Source organism: Petaurus breviceps, unplaced genomic scaffold, assembly GCF_028583685.1.
Source record: "Petaurus breviceps papuanus isolate PSGF00001 unplaced genomic scaffold, PetGlider_PUasm1.0 90977, whole genome shotgun sequence".
Classification (NCBI taxonomy): Eukaryota; Metazoa; Chordata; class Mammalia; order Diprotodontia; family Petauridae; genus Petaurus; species Petaurus breviceps.
Window position 1 is genome coordinate 7,028,716 of NW_027187391.1, and position 15,588 is coordinate 7,044,303.

At 38.5% G+C, this 15,588-nt stretch overlaps 1 protein-coding gene across 2 annotated transcripts in view; it reads left to right on the top strand.

The window, feature by feature from the left end:
• The window catches only part of PERP (p53 apoptosis effector related to PMP22), a 39,489-nt gene that overhangs the window by 5,767 nt on the left and 18,134 nt on the right, over positions 1 to 15,588 (top strand). Inside the window, exon 1 of one of the 2 annotated variants that reach the window (XM_069077271.1) lies at positions 13,981 to 14,425. The exons of the other annotated variant lie outside the window; for it this stretch is intronic. Within the exon in view, the coding sequence (XP_068933372.1) occupies positions 14,206 to 14,425 (220 nt within the window). The 5' untranslated portion in view covers positions 13,981 to 14,205. Of the gene's footprint in view, positions 1 to 13,980; positions 14,426 to 15,588 lie in introns of those variants that run through there. 2 annotated transcript variants of the gene reach the window in all.

A 15,588-nucleotide genomic window follows, 5' to 3' on the forward strand; every position in this document is an offset into this window, starting at 1 on the left:
GAAAGACAGAAAGAAAGAAAGAAAGAAAGAAAGAAAGAAAGAAAGAAAAAGAAAGAAAGGAAGGAAGGAAGGAAGGAAGGAAGGAAGGAAGGAAGGAAGGAAGGAAGGAAGGAAGGAAGGAAATCTCTGCTCTAGTTCCAGGGTAAGGAGAACATCGGCAGATCTGAGTTTGGGAGTTTAGATTCCAACCAGTGCAGCCGGGAGGATGCTTGTTTGATAGAGCCGACAGTTAGTTTTCACTCATAATGCTGATGCGCTGTTGGTATTGAGGAAGCCCAGAAAAGTAATTGGGAATGTGCCTTGTACGTTTTTGTGGAGGGTTTCGGAAATGTTTCTAGTGCATTAGTGGGGGTGATGATTCATGAAGTGTCTCTTGATTGCTACATATGATTAGTTTAACCAATGCCACCTCCTCAATACTCCTCAGCTTGAAATCCACGTTGAGAAGAAATGTCTTTGACAAGGTCTTCCTCCCCCTTTCCACCCAAGTCTTTCCCCCCCTTTTCTTACTAAAAAAATGTTTTTTTTCATGGCAATCTCTTATTTATATATTTTTAATAGATTCGTTTGTAATTTGCAAGGTGAAATTATGTTAGCTTTTGTTTTAAGCTTTCTGACTTGCTGACTGAAATGTTCAGAAAAAAAAGACTTGAATTTAAATCTACCTCAGAATGGCAGCTTCTTGAGGCCAGAAATGACTTTTTTTCCCTTTTTCTCTTTGTATCCCTTGCAGTCAGTACAGTGTCTTGTACAAAATGGGCACTCAGTAAATGCTTATTTATTTGACTTAAATGTTAGGAAAGAATGCAAATAAATTCTTATGAGGTAGGTATCAAATTATTTCTATCCTGGCAAAGTGGAACTCAGATTTTTTGGATTATAGATATAAAGTTGGGAGGGGCATTAGAAGTTACCCAGTCCATAAATGATGCTTTTCATTATAATTATTTGATATATTTAATGTATAACATTTAATATATAATATGTCATTTGTTATGTAACTATAATTATAATGATCAAGCTAGTCTTGGGGAAAGATGGATAAGAAAATGCATCTCCCTTCTTTTTCTTTAATAGGGGCTCTCGGTCAATAAATAGGCATTTATTTATTTATCCTATGTTATGACAGGCATTATATGAAGTACTATATGACAGAAATTAAACAAGGAGCTTACATTTTAAGGGGGAGAGACCTCGTGTCCATATATAAAGGAAGCAAATTTATACTGGAAGATTATGTTCTAGTAGTTGGGGAGAATCAGAAAAATCCTAATGTAAGTGTTGGCACTTGAGTTGAGTCTTGAAAGAAAGAAGAGATTTCAAGGGATTCAGGGGGTGGAGGAGGGAGAGTATTCCAGGCATGGGGGACAATTGGTACAAAGATGCAAAGGAAATAGAGTCCTAAGTGGAGGCAAGCAATATGTAATAAGGCTGGAAAAGGAGGAATAATGTTGTGAAAAGCTATAACTGCCCAGCAGAGTTGTTGATATTTGAGCTTGGAGTCAAAGGGGAGCCACTGGAGTTTATTCATGGATAGTGACATGGTCAGACCTGTACTTTAGAAGTTTTGGGGACTGCAAAAAAAAGGGGGGGGTTGGAGGGAGAAGATACTCGAATCAGGGAGCCCAATTAGGAGTTTATTATAACATGTGTGGTAACATGGGACTAAACTAGATTGACGGCTGTATGTGTTGAGAAAAGGAGATGATGCAAGATGTGAAGATGAAAACGACAAGATTTGGCAATTAATCAAATCATATGCCTTGATTACAATGGGGAAAAGGTAATAAGCTTTGGCAATCAATCAATAAACATTTATCTAGTATCTATGATATGCCAGACACTGTGCTAAGCACCCTACAATTACTATTTCATTTGATCCTCTCAACGACCCTGTGAGGCAGGTGCTATTATTATCTCCATTTTATAATTGAGAAAACTGAGGCAAATAGAGGTGAGAGGTTAAGTGACTTGCCCAGAGTCACACAGCTTATAATTGACTGAGCTGAACTTGAACTCAGGTATTGACTCCAGGCCCAGCCCACTGTCCACAGTGCCACCTGGCTGCCTCAATTATTAGATATATAAGATGAATGAAGAATGGAAGATAATACTTAGGTTGAAAACCTGAGTAACTAGAAGGACAATGGTGCCCCAACAGAAATAGAGAAATTTAGGAGTAGTGTAGATTTTTTGGGAAAGAAAGACAATGAGTTTTATTTGGGTTATACTGAGTTATATTGATGCCTACAGAACTCTGAGTGGGGGATAATGTATATTATTAGATAAAAATGCCAGAGCTGAGTTTTGAACCCAAGTCATGTGACTTCAAAACCAGAACTTTTTTCCAGAGCATCACATTACAATGTTAGATGTAAGTCACAGAGCTGAGATTTGAACTTAGGTCTTCTACTTCAAAGCAATGATCATGAAATAGCATCTATCTCTAAGAATTTATTCAGTTTTTGCATTATGTGCCAAGCAATAAGGATACAAAAGATGGAAAGAAAAGCATGAAATGGTCTTTTTCTTCAAAGGGACATATATTTATAAGCATAGGTGCCGAACAGCAATCAAGTAGAACTGTGGTCTCGCCAGTTTGGGGTTTTCTGCCAAGGATGTCATTGGTAACCCATCCCAACTTGTCAATATTCATCCTAAAACTGGCCACAGTGAGTTAACCCAACACATTTGAAGCTTCCTTTGCTTTTCTCCACTCATTGATTCTCCAGAAATACGTCCATTTGTTGGTCATTGGACAGGGATCTCACATTTGGAGTACCAAAGTCAAACTGATTTAAAAACTATTGATTGATTTTTAAAACTCTGTTTCTTAGCCATTCTCCACTGACATTGCAGAAATAGAGGAGAACTGCACAGGACTGAAGCACATTTAAAAATTTTTCTTTGGTTTAAGAGCACGGGTTACCATCTTCTCCACCCCCCTCCAATTTCATCGCCAGGTAGCAGCCTACTCATGATGTACCCCGCCATAATTAGCCGTGATGGTCCTCAGAAAACAAGCTCACTCTGTTCCTGGGGTCATATTTGAGTATCCTGGAGTTTTTCCAGCATGGTAGAACTTGCCAGAGCTGTGTTCCACTGGCATAGCCTTCAAAAACTCAGGGTCACCTCCATACCACTGAGTCAATGGAGTAGGACTTTGTGACAAGTGCAAAATACATACAAAATAATTGTGTGGGTGGAGAGAACTAGAAACTGAGGAGACCAGAGAAGGAGGAAGGGAGGGTATTTATGTAGTACCTATTGTGTGCTAGGCACTTTGCTAAGCACTTTTTTTTTTTTATAAATTTCTCATTGGATCTCACAAAACCCATTTGAGGTAAGTCCTTTTATTTCACTTTACAGATAAGGAAACTGAAGCAAACAGGGATTAAGTGACTTGCCCAGGGTTACACAGCTAGTGTCTGAGGTTACTTTTTCACTCACATCTTCCCTACTCCAGGCCTGGTACAATCTCTACCATGGCACCAGCTACTTCATCAGGATCAAGAGAGGCTTCCTGTGGGAGGCAGCATTTGAGTGGAGATTTGAAGAAAGAAAGAATGTGAGGCAGAAGTAAAAAGGGATTGCTTTCTAGGCATGGGAGACACTCAGGGCAAAAGCACGGAGATGGGAAATGAAACATATATGGAACAGCAAAGTCTAGTTTGGTCACAATGTAGAATGATGTGCAATAAGCCATGAAAGATTGACTGGATTCAGGCTAGGAAGGACTACTGAAGACAATGGAGTTTGTACTTTGTCATAAAGGTAAAACAGAGGCATTGGAGTTTCCTGAGCAGGACGTGATGTGGTTTGATTTATACTTTAGCTATATAGCTTTATTAACTCTGGAGAGGAGGAATTGTAGAGGGGAGATATTGGATAATGAAAGACCAGTTGGGAGACCTGTGTAAAAATCTAGGTGAGAAGTAAGGAAACCTTGAGTTGGGGTGGTGACTGTGGGAGAGAAGGAGACAGGTGAGCTATGTCATGGATGTAGAATCAAGACAATTTGTCTACTGATTGTATGGGAAGGGTGAAGGAAAAGAAAGACTTAAGATCATGTCAAGGTTGTCAACCTATTTGACAGGAGGCAGAGGAGTCCTCTCAAAAGAAATAAAGAAGCTTGAAAAGTATAGGATTTGAGGCCAGGGAAGATAGTGACTCTGTTGTGAATACATTGAATTTGAGATGCCTGCAGGACATCAGTTTCATTTATAGATGTTTTCAGGATAATCTAGCTTGGTTAGCATTCGTGCCAAAATTTCTGTGAGTTCATTGTTTTCCTTTCCTGTTTGTGATCCTCATGATCATCCTGCATAATGTATGAGAAATGAGCATATTCTCTTAATCAGTGTTGCCTTTGGCTAACATGTCATTCTGTTTAGAAAAAGTGATATTAGAAACATCATCAAGCAAGGATAGTACTAAACTTAAATACACACCTGGCACAGCACCTATATTCATAAAGGAAAAAATTAACAAAAAGACATGAATGATAACACAATAATTAGAGAATGCTTTAATGTTCCCCGTGGAAAGCTGTCTAAGTCTAACAGAAAAATAAAAAGGGAAAATGTGGAACCAAAGCATTAGAGAATTTAGAGCTAAAAGACTTATGACATCTTCTGAATGAGAACATTTTAGAAAAATACATATTTTTCAGTACTATGAGGTACATTTATGAAACTAGACAATATGGAGAAATTGTGAGTTAAAAGGAAATAAGCAGGATATTAAACATATCTTTACAGATCATAAAATAGCAAAATGATAATTAATACAAGGAACATAAAAAAAGATTCAGACATAAATGGAGATTTAATAATGAGTGGGTCAAATAACAAATTGGGGAAAAATTACTGTCTTTGTAAAATTATTTAGACCATACACAAAAATTTCTGGTTGCAGATAAATCAGTCTTCAGAGGTAAAACCATATTTCCATGAATGTGCATTAGTAAAATGGGAAAATAAAAGATGAATCAACAGAATATGCAATTTTTAAAAAAAAAATAGAAAATAAACAAATTAAAAATAAGCACAAAAAAGAAAATTTTAAAAATTGGAGGAAAAAAGATAAATTAGAAACCAAAAAGATTATAGAATTACTGAATAAAACTAAATGCTAGTTTTTTAAAAAATCTAAATGAACTAAAAATCAATGAACTAATTTAATGAGAAAGAAAAATGACTCCCTCAAGAGATAAATGGTTAAAGGATATGAACAGATAACACTCAATGCTGGAAAGCCAAGCTATCAACAACCATATGAAAAAAATACTCCAATTCACTAATAATAAGAAGCTAATTAAAACAAATTTGAGGGTCGGCTAGGTGGCGCCTTGGAGTCAGGAGGACCTGAATTCAAATATGGACTCAGACACTTAACACAGAACTAGCCATGTGACTTTGGAGAAGTCACTTAACCCCAACTGCCCTACCTTCCCTCCTCCAAAAAGCAAAAAAACAAACAAAACAAACAAATGTGAGATTCTGTTACAAATCCAACAGATTGTTAAAGGTAACAGAAAAAAGGAAAGTAAAAGTCAATAAACTATGTATATTCTTTGATCCCATCAATACCACTCCTAGAGAGAAATAACCTATATGTGCAAAAATATTTAAAGAAGCACTTTTTGTTATTAATTAATCAATAAACATATATTAAGTTCCCATCATGTGTCAGGCATTGAGCTAACCACTGGTAATACAAAAAGAGGCAGAAGATAGTCCCTGTTCTCAAGGAGCTTACAACGTTATAGCAAAAGAACTAGAAACAAATATACTATATATACCAAAATAGTTTGAGACCTTTTCTCAACTGCTGTAACATTTGATATTACTGATTACCTCTCTTTCCGGATTTTCATGACTGTTCTCTCTTGTTTCTTTTCCTACCTATTTAAACATTGCTTCTCAATATCCTTTGCTGTTTCATCGTCCATCTCACAACCTGTAACTGTGGGTGTAAAGAAGGCTCTTTTCCTCTATGGACTCTCACTTGGCAACCTAATTAGCTTAATGGATTTAATTATCATCTCTATGCAGATGGCTCTTAAATCCATACTGAGCCCTAGTCTTTCTCTTGAGTTTCATTCCTGTACCACCAACTACCTATTTTATATTTTTCTAAATTTTAGTTTTTAATTTTTTAAATTAATAAGCAGTTTTTTTTCTTTCCCACCTTTCCCTCCCCCATTAAAAGAGGAAAAACTGAACCCTTCTGACAAATATATATATATTCAAGCATAACATATTTACATCTGGCCATGCCCAAAAACATATCTCTCGTTTTACAATTTAAGTCTATAGCCTCTCTATAACGATGGCAATCAATCTATCAATAAATATTTATTAAGTGTCTACTATTTGCCAGGTACTGTGCTAAGTGATGGGGGATTCAAAGAAAGGCCTGCCCTTGAGGTGTATACGGGATAAATAGGAGATAAACAGATGAGGGGAGGTACTAGAATTAAGAGAGATATGGAAAGGCTTCCTATAGAAGGTAGAATGTTAGCTAGGACTTGAGGGAAGCTAGGAAAGCCAGGAGGTGGGCAAGAAAAGGGAGAGCATTCCATGTATGAGGGACAGCCAGTGAAAACGCCCAGAGTCAAGAGATGTAGTGTCTTGTTCGAGGACTAGCAACGAGACTGATGTCACTGGATCAAGGAGTTTGTATATGTGTGTGTGTGTGTGTGTGTGTGTGTGTGTGTGTGTGTGTGTGTATGAAGGGGAGGGGAGGTATAATAAGACTGCAAAGGTATGTGGGAGTATGGGTTACAAGGGGCTCTGAATGCCCAAATGGGATTTTACATTTTATTCTGGAGGGGATAGGGAGCCACTAGAGTCTCCTGAGTGGGGGTGACATGATTAGACTTTGGCAGCTGAGTGGAAGATGGACTGAGTAAGGAAAGACTTGTGACCAGGAGACCAAAAAGCACACTACTGCAATAGTCCATGTATGAAGAAATGAGAACCTGTACCAGGGTGGTGGCAGTAACAAAGGTGAGAAAGGGATGTATCTGAGAGATGTTACTTAGGTAAAAATGACAGACATTGGCAACAGATTGGGAGGAAGGGGTGTAAGAGAGAGTGAAGAAAAGATAATAGGTAGCTTTTAAGCCTGGGTGACTGAGGGGATAGTGGTGCCCTAAGTAGTAATAGGGCATTTTAGAAGGGGGGAGGGAAAAACTGAGTTCAGTTTTGGACCTGTTGAGTTTAAGATGTCTAAAAGGCAGTTAGTACAAGATTGGCGTCAACAGAGAGGTTAGAGCAGGATAGGTAGATTTGAGAATCAGCAGCAGAGAGATTGTAATTAAATCCATGGGAACTGATGGGATCATCAAGAGCAAGAAGAGAAGGGGACCCCCAGGAGAGGTCCCTGTGGGATATTCAAGGTTAGCAGGAGTGACCTGGATAAAGATTTAGCAAAGGAGACTGAGAAAGAGTAGACTGATAGAGGTAAGAAAACCAGGAGAGTAATATGTATGGTGAGCATGTTCCATCATTAGTTGCCTGGAATTGTTGGTCATTTCATTTATCAGTGTTCTTAAGTTTTTCAAAATTGTATTTTTTTTTTGCAGGGGGGGAAGGCAGGGCAATTGGGGTTAAATGACTTGCCCAAGGTCACATGGCTAGTCAGTATTAAATGTCTGATGCTGGATTTGAACTCAGGTCCTCCTGACTCCATGGTTGGTGCTCTATTCACTGTGCCACCTAGCCACCCTGACTGTTTGTCTTTATAGTGTTTTTATTGTATAAATTGTTCTCCTTGCTTTGCTCTCTTAAATTTGCATCTTTTCCCAATTTTCCCAATTTTCTCTGAAACTTTTCCTTTTGTCATTTCTTATGACACAATAGCATTGCAAACATTCCCGTACATCATTTATTTAGCCATTCTTTAATTGACGGTTACCTCTTTAATCTCCAGATTGCTTTTTTTTTGTGACTACAAAAAAAAAAACCTGCCCTAAATATCTTCATATATATATATATATATAGGTCCTTTCTCATGTTATTTAAGGTTTTGTTTATATGTAGACCTAGTAGTGGTATTTCCAGTTTAGTAATTTTTGGGGCATCTTTCCAAATTGCTTTCTAGAATGGCTGAATTATCATATATTTCAAAATGAATGTCTCATGGGTATCTCAAACTCACTATGTCCAAAACTAAGTTCATTATCTTTTCCCAAGAACTGTACCACTTGGGGTTTTGAAGATGTTTCACCATTTTGGAGTACAATTTGGAACTATGCCAAAAGGGTATAAAACTGCATACCCTTTGACACAGCAATACTACCACCAGGTCTGTATACCAAAGAGATCAAAGAAAAGGGAAAAGAACCTATTTGTACAAAAATATTTGTAGTAGTTCTTTTTGTGGTGGAAAAAAATTGGAAATTGAGGAGATGTCCATCAGCTGGGGAATGACAGAACAAATTGTAGTATATGATTGTTGTGGAATACTATTGTACTCTAAAAAATAAGTAGAATGATTTCAGAAAAACCTGGAAAATCTTACATGAACTAATGCAAAGTGAAGCGAGCAGAACCAGGAGAACCTTGTACACAGTATCAGCAATACCATTAAAATGATCAACTGTGAGACATTTAACCATTTTGATCAAGACAATGATCCAAGACAATTTCAATAGACTAGAATGAAGAATGCTGTCCACCTCCAGAGTGAGAACTGATGAACTCTTGAGTGCAGACTGAAGTATGCTTTTTTTCCTTTCTTTATTTTCTTGTGTGTGTGTGTGTGTTATTTTGCAACATTGCTAACAGAAATATGTTTTCCATGGCTTCACATGTGTAATTAATATCATATTGCTTGCTTTTCAATTGATGGGAGGTCAGGAAGGAGGGAGAGAATTTGGAACTCAAAATTTTTTTCTAAATGAATGTTAAAAAATGTTAATGTGATTGGGAATCTCTAATGAAATAAATAATATTTTTAAGAAACCCATATCACTTCCAAAGTTTACTATTGACACCGATAATACCATCATTCGTTAAGGCCCCCCGCATCTGCAGACCTCAGTGTTATCCTTGATTCTTCCTTCTCCCCGACCCTGCTCTTGTTGTTTGTTTCTCTCCAGTATCTCCTACTTCTGTCCCCTCGATTCTACTCGGATAGTTCAGATCTTCATCATCTCTTGCCTGTGCCCCTGTAGCAGTCTACTAATCAGTCTCCCTGCCTCTAGTCTCTCTCTGTTTCAATCCATCCTCCAGCTGCTAAATGAATTTTCCAAGATTGCAGAGATGATGTCACTACTCCATGAATTCCAGTGGCTCTAGCCAGTAGGATTAAATTTAATTTCCTCTGCTTGACTTTTAAAGCCCTTTACAACCTGGCTCCTGTTTCCCTTTTTAGCATATTATAAATTACTCTCTTTTGTACATTTGAAGTTCCACCAAAACTGGGCTTCTTGCTGTTCCTTACATACAATGCTTTATTTCCATGAATGTCCCATCTGCCTAGAATGCATTCCCATCTTGCTCCTGATTTTTGGACTCTCTCACTCATTTTCTTCAAAACTCTGCTCAAGCACTTTCATTTAAAGCCTTTCCTGATCCTCCACGCTGCTAGTGTCCTCTTCTCCCCAAAATGTACCTTGTATTTATTAATGTATTTATCTATGTACATAAAGCCTCCCTCCATAGAATGTAAGCTCCTTAAAATCCAAAACACACGAGTGCAGTTAGGAATAAAGTGGATCGGATTCATCTTTGTCCTTGTGTCTCCAGTACCTAGCACACAGTAGGTATGTAATAACATGCTTGTTGATTGATCACCACCCAGCCCTTTGGCAAACTCTGCACCTTGTGCTAGAGCCCAGTGCGCCAGACTGGGATATACAAAACAGAAGAGAACAAGCATATTTAGTAAATCTACTCAGTTACAGAGCTTTCCTGCAGCCACTTTATTCTTCGAGGCAGAGTTTTCACCCATTCCCCTTTCCTTCTTTTGTTTGGAAATAAGCAACTACTGTAATATATGATTGCAATGGAATATCACTGTGCTATAAGAAATGATGAGCAGGCAGATTTCAGAAAAACCTGGAAAGACCTATGTGAATGGATGCAGAGAGAAGTGAGCAGAACTGCAGGCGGATAGTATACATAGTAACAGAAATACTGTATGATGATCAACTGTGAATGACTGCCCTATTTTCAGCAATATAATGATTCAGGAAAATTCCGTGATGAAAAATGCTATCTACCTCCAGAGAAAGACCTGATGGAGTCTGAAGGCAGATCAAAGCATACTTTTTTCACTTTCTGAATTTTTTTCATGTTTTTCTTTTCCCTTTGGATCTGTGTCTTCTTTTACAACACGGCTATTATAGTAATATGTTTTGCATGATTGAACATGTATAACCTATATCAAATTACTTACGTTTAGGGGGCAGCTAGGTGGCACAGTGAGTAAAGCGCAGGCCCTGGAGGAGGGAGGACCCGAGGTCGGGGTCCAGCCTGAGACACTTAACACCCACACAAAAATACTAGCCGTGCAACCTTGGGCAAATTAACCCCAATTGCCCTCCAAAAGGCAAGAAAAAAATTACTTACGTTTAGGGGAGGAGAGGGAGAGAGAAAAAAATTTGGAACCTCCATTTTTTTAAACAAATGTTCAAAATTGTCTTTACATGTAACTGGGGGAAAATAAACTTTTTTTTTTAAAGAAAAGAATCAACTATATACCTACAATATATGGCCCAGTTTAGGAACAACAGCTGAGAGACTTGGGCTCTCTTTGTTTTTATGTGTGACACCTAGTGACTTACAGAGGACTAGATATGAGAGCAAAGGAAGATCATGAATAACAAGAGGATATTTTTGCCAGTGATAGCCAAGGTAGCTTCCAATAAGGGAAGGAAAGGAAAAATCAATGCCCTCGTTAGGGTTATTTGTATCAGCTTCAGCTTTCGAGTTCTTAGAGATCAGTAATTTTTTTTTTTTTTTTGGAGAGGGGAAGGCAAGGCAATTGGCATTAAGTGACTTGCCCAAGGTCACACAGCTAGTAAGTGTGATCAAGTGTCTAAGGCTAGATTTGAATTTAGGTTCTTCTGATTCCGGGGCTGGTGCTCTATTCACTGTGCCACCTAGTTGCCCCTGTTCTTTTTTTATTATGACAATAGCATAGATGGAAGAGGAGAGCTTTCCATTAAGGGTGAACATGGTCAAAAGATTTGGTCTGTAGAATCTTCTTGTGGGGATCTGCCAAAACAGAAAGATGAATGAGTCCAAAGCATTAGTGACATCCAGATGGGGCAAGTCATGAAGTTTGGGGCAGACCTCTTTGAAGGTTATAAGAGTCCTTCTTCATTAAGATTTCGGGAATCCAGGTAGACATTCCTGGCTATAGAGAATGGGTCAGTGTTTTATATTCCAGAATGGCCAAGATAAGAGGATGTATGAATGAAGTTCCTATCTAACTCTATACCCTTAGTCACCTATCAGGATGGTGACTGCATTTCCAATCAGACAGATCCACTGCTAAGGAACTTGAAATGAGTTAATATCAAGGCTTATAGTCAGAATAAGAATTTTAGACAGGAGGAATCCAGGGAGAGCATATTAAATATTCTGTAGCTAGAGATGAACACCAGAATTAACTGTAAGAATCTTTGTAAATATTTAAAATATTCACTTTTTAAAAACTGATCATATTTTATTCCTGTCTTCAATCATATGTTCTCCCCTTTTGTTTCGTTTTTGTTTTTTCCCCAGACTTATAAGTTCATTAATATAATGAATGCCCAATGAAGAAACTACATCTTCCTATGAAGCTCAGCACTTGCTCTGTAACTCAGAGTGGTCTGGGGCATCAAGAGGATATGTTTGGGACTCATGGTCACAGTCAGTATGCATCAGAGATGGGATAGCAATTTATTCTTGACTCTGTGGCCAGCTCTCCATGCACTATACCAGGAGTTCTAAAAGTGTGATCTGAGGAGTCCTGGGCTTCTTCATACCTCACGGGGGTCCGTGAGATCAAGCCTATTCATAGTATCTTAGGATATTTTAATTTCTAACATGATATACATTGATAAATATAATTCCCACAAATTGCCCTTTGGTATCCTCAATAATTTTTAAGTGAACTGAGAACAAAAAATTTAACCACTATGTGGTGATCAAATGCCTTTGACATTCTCCTGAAGTACTTAATAATAAATCTCCTTCAGTCTGGAGCACAAATTAACACATTCTTGAAACAATAACGCATTTTACCTATTATACTGTTCCAAGAGGTAAAGTCATTTTTAGAGGACTTCTGAATAGATGTTTCGTATTCACTTTAGAGTTTTACTATTTATCAAGGCAACTCACAAAATCCAGATCTTTTGGGCAGCCAGCTTAGTTTCTTGAAGTTCAGAATGATCTTCCCGGGTTTTTGCTTTTCCTTTGAGAAGCAGTATAATCCTAGAAAGGGAGCACCTCCCATTGGGCAGCTAACACTTAGGAATTCCAGACCTTTTGAACTCATGGGGTTACTTCCAGGGTTGGAAATGTCTGTTTCTCATGATTGCTATTTGGTAACTTGGGATCAGTCAGAAAACATACAGAGCTGAAGAGGCAGCCAGGGCCTAGAGGTCTAGTCTTGGGCTCCCTGAGGTAAGACATCTTTTCATTGCCATTGCTGCTGGAGGTGAAAGATGAATCCCTTCCTGTGGATTTTCTATAAATCTTTCTAGAAATTCCTAGAAATCTAAGGGAAAACTACTGCTCAATATGTCTTGAGAGGGTGACTCCAAAAGAGAGAGGTGGGGCTTATTTACACTTCTCAGAGCCACCTAAGGCTCTTTCTGCCTCATTCACCAATTACCTAACATAACCTTTTTTGTCATAAGGATTAATATAGAGTTGGTACATTATCTCAAGGTGCAGCACATCTGTCCCTCAGAGACAGGACATGACCGTTCAATTCCACATTACAAAATGTCTTTTTTTTTTAAATAAATCTTATTATTTTATTTATTTTAAATACACTTTATATCTTTTGTTTTTAATATCATTTACATTTTACCATCTCAAAGAATCATCCACATATATACACTTATGTATATACATGCATATATACATACATACACACACATATATAACATACATATCTAGGTATGTGTATATACAAGTTTATATAAATGTCTTTTTAATTAATAGCTGCTAGACAAGGTAGCTACAGGGTTAGAAAGTGATGAGAAACCAAATGATTGAACTTTCCTGGGCAGAGGGAAATCACAGAAAATCAGGAGGAATGGTAGCAGCTTAGTACCCAAAGGGGACACATGAGTTTGCAACCCTGGTTTGCTTTTGTGAGAAGAGGGTTGGGTTTTATGTAACAGGTGACTTCATTCTGCCTGTGGTACCATAATTCTAATTACGGGTGTTTTCATCTGATGTTTCAGAGAAGGATTCTTCTCCCCTAGCTAAATCTGGTCTCCTTTATGTCTACTTATGCCATTGAAATGAAAGGTCAAGAAAGATAAGGATGTAAAAATAGCTTTTTGAATTTGGCAGTAGGGTGATCTTCCCTGACTTTAGTAAGGATTTAAAGGGGGCAGAGACTGAATTGGAGAACCCACTTTCAAGAATAAAGCCCCAAACTAACAAGAATAAGCCCCTCTATCCTAATCACAGCCTCAGAAATGCAAAGAAACACATAACTATGATAAGATTACTCCCTGGTTCTCAGATGAGCTATTGAGGAAATATACAGTAAAAGCATTTTTGCCTTTTCATAAAACCAAACTTTTGGAGTCATAGAATACCTTTTCTTTCAGGAATATCACAGAGCTTTCCTCATCTGTGTTCCTACATTGCCACCTGTCTGCATGTGTGTGAAAACACAGGCTTAGCTCTTGATTTTACTGAGTAAAGGATTAAATCTTGTTCTCCCGTCACTGTGTGTAATTTGAACCCTGCTTGACTTTAGCCTATCCCAGCCTGAGAGCTCACCTCTGGCTTTACAGGTTCTAGCCACTGTTCTTCTTAGTCATTAGGAATCTAGGTGGGGCTTCCTTGTTGCTGACCACAAAGCCTTTCATGCTTACACTTTCTTCCTTAAATACTTCCCCCTTTACCTAACATTGTCAGTAGTGCCTAGAATTCCCAGCTGCCCACTTCTCTCTTCTTTCTGGAATCCTGTCCTTCCCTGCTTTGGCCTCAGCTCCCTGGAGTGTTAGACAAAATGCTGCGCTGTGGCTTGGCCTGTGACCGCTGTCGGTGGATCCTACCCCTGCTTCTGCTCAGCGCCATCATCTTTGATATCATAGCACTCTCTGGAAGAGGCTGGCTGGAGTCGGAAGACAATTCTCAGACTTCTTCTCTCTGGTGGATGTGTCCAGGTGACAGTGGCACTGGGGGCACTGGCTCCTATGAAGATAACTGCAGAAGCCTTATGGACTATGGTGAGTGGGCAGGTAGCTGGGGAAGGCATGGCCCATTGTTCAGGTGAATAGCCCTTGGTTCAAGCGAGACACAGATTCAGCTCCAAGAATTTTCCTTTTCTCCTCTTTCCTTCTTCTTAAAAATGTTTTCTCAGGCCAAGTTCTCACAGGTATAATTTTAGCAGATCCTTTAGTAAGTTAAAAGGTGAGATCATGTTAGCTCTTGTTTTAAGGAATGCCGTTTCTGACTTCTGACAAGTTCTTTGTTTGCATGTGAATTCCTTCCGAGCAACCTGGGCTTTTTGGACTTGCCTTTGTATCCACTGATCATAGCATAGTGCTTTGCACAGAGTAGGGCCCTGCTTAATAAATGCATACTCATTTCATGTAGGAAATGGAATGCAAATAAATTGTGTAAAGCAGTTTTCAGAAAGTTACTACAATGGTGACCAGAAGCTGAGCTGATGGCAGGCTTATACATCATAGATTTAGAGCTGGAAGGAAACTTTGAAGTTCACAGATCAGAACTTGGGGTGTGGTAGAGTTTAGAAGTCATATAAAGGTTTGACAGGAAGAAAACTAAATCTGAGAGAACTTCAGCGATTTGCCTAAGGCCATATGGGTTACAAGTTTCAGAACCAGAAAACCAGAAATCATTCTGGTGAAATACCCTGACATCCTCTTTTCCTGCTGTACAATATGATTTCTACATGCAAGTGTTTCAGGACTGAAATGGATCTATTGTCTCATGAATGTGGGTATTCCCTCCAGTTTATGCAAATCACAAGGAATGCTAAATAGATTGCAGTAGCAAAGGAAGTATCACCTGGGCTTTTCCAAGCCATTCACTTTACCAGTTTAAAATGGTAGCATATGTGCCAAGGAATTATGAGAGGATACTGTTCACTTTGTCAGTCTAAAAGCAGCCTCCATATTTATTGTTCATTTGTTTTAATTGTATCTGAGTTTCGTGACCCCATTTTGGGGCTTGGCAAAGATATTGGAGTGGTTTGCCATCTCCTTCTCCAGCTCATTTTACAGATGAGGAAACTGAGGCAGATAAGATTAAGTGACTTGCCCAGGGTCACACAACTGGTAAGTGTCTGAGACCAGATTTGAACTCAGGAAGAGCGCTCTTCATGGCTGAAGGCCATAAAGCTAGAGCCACCTAGCTGCACTGGCCT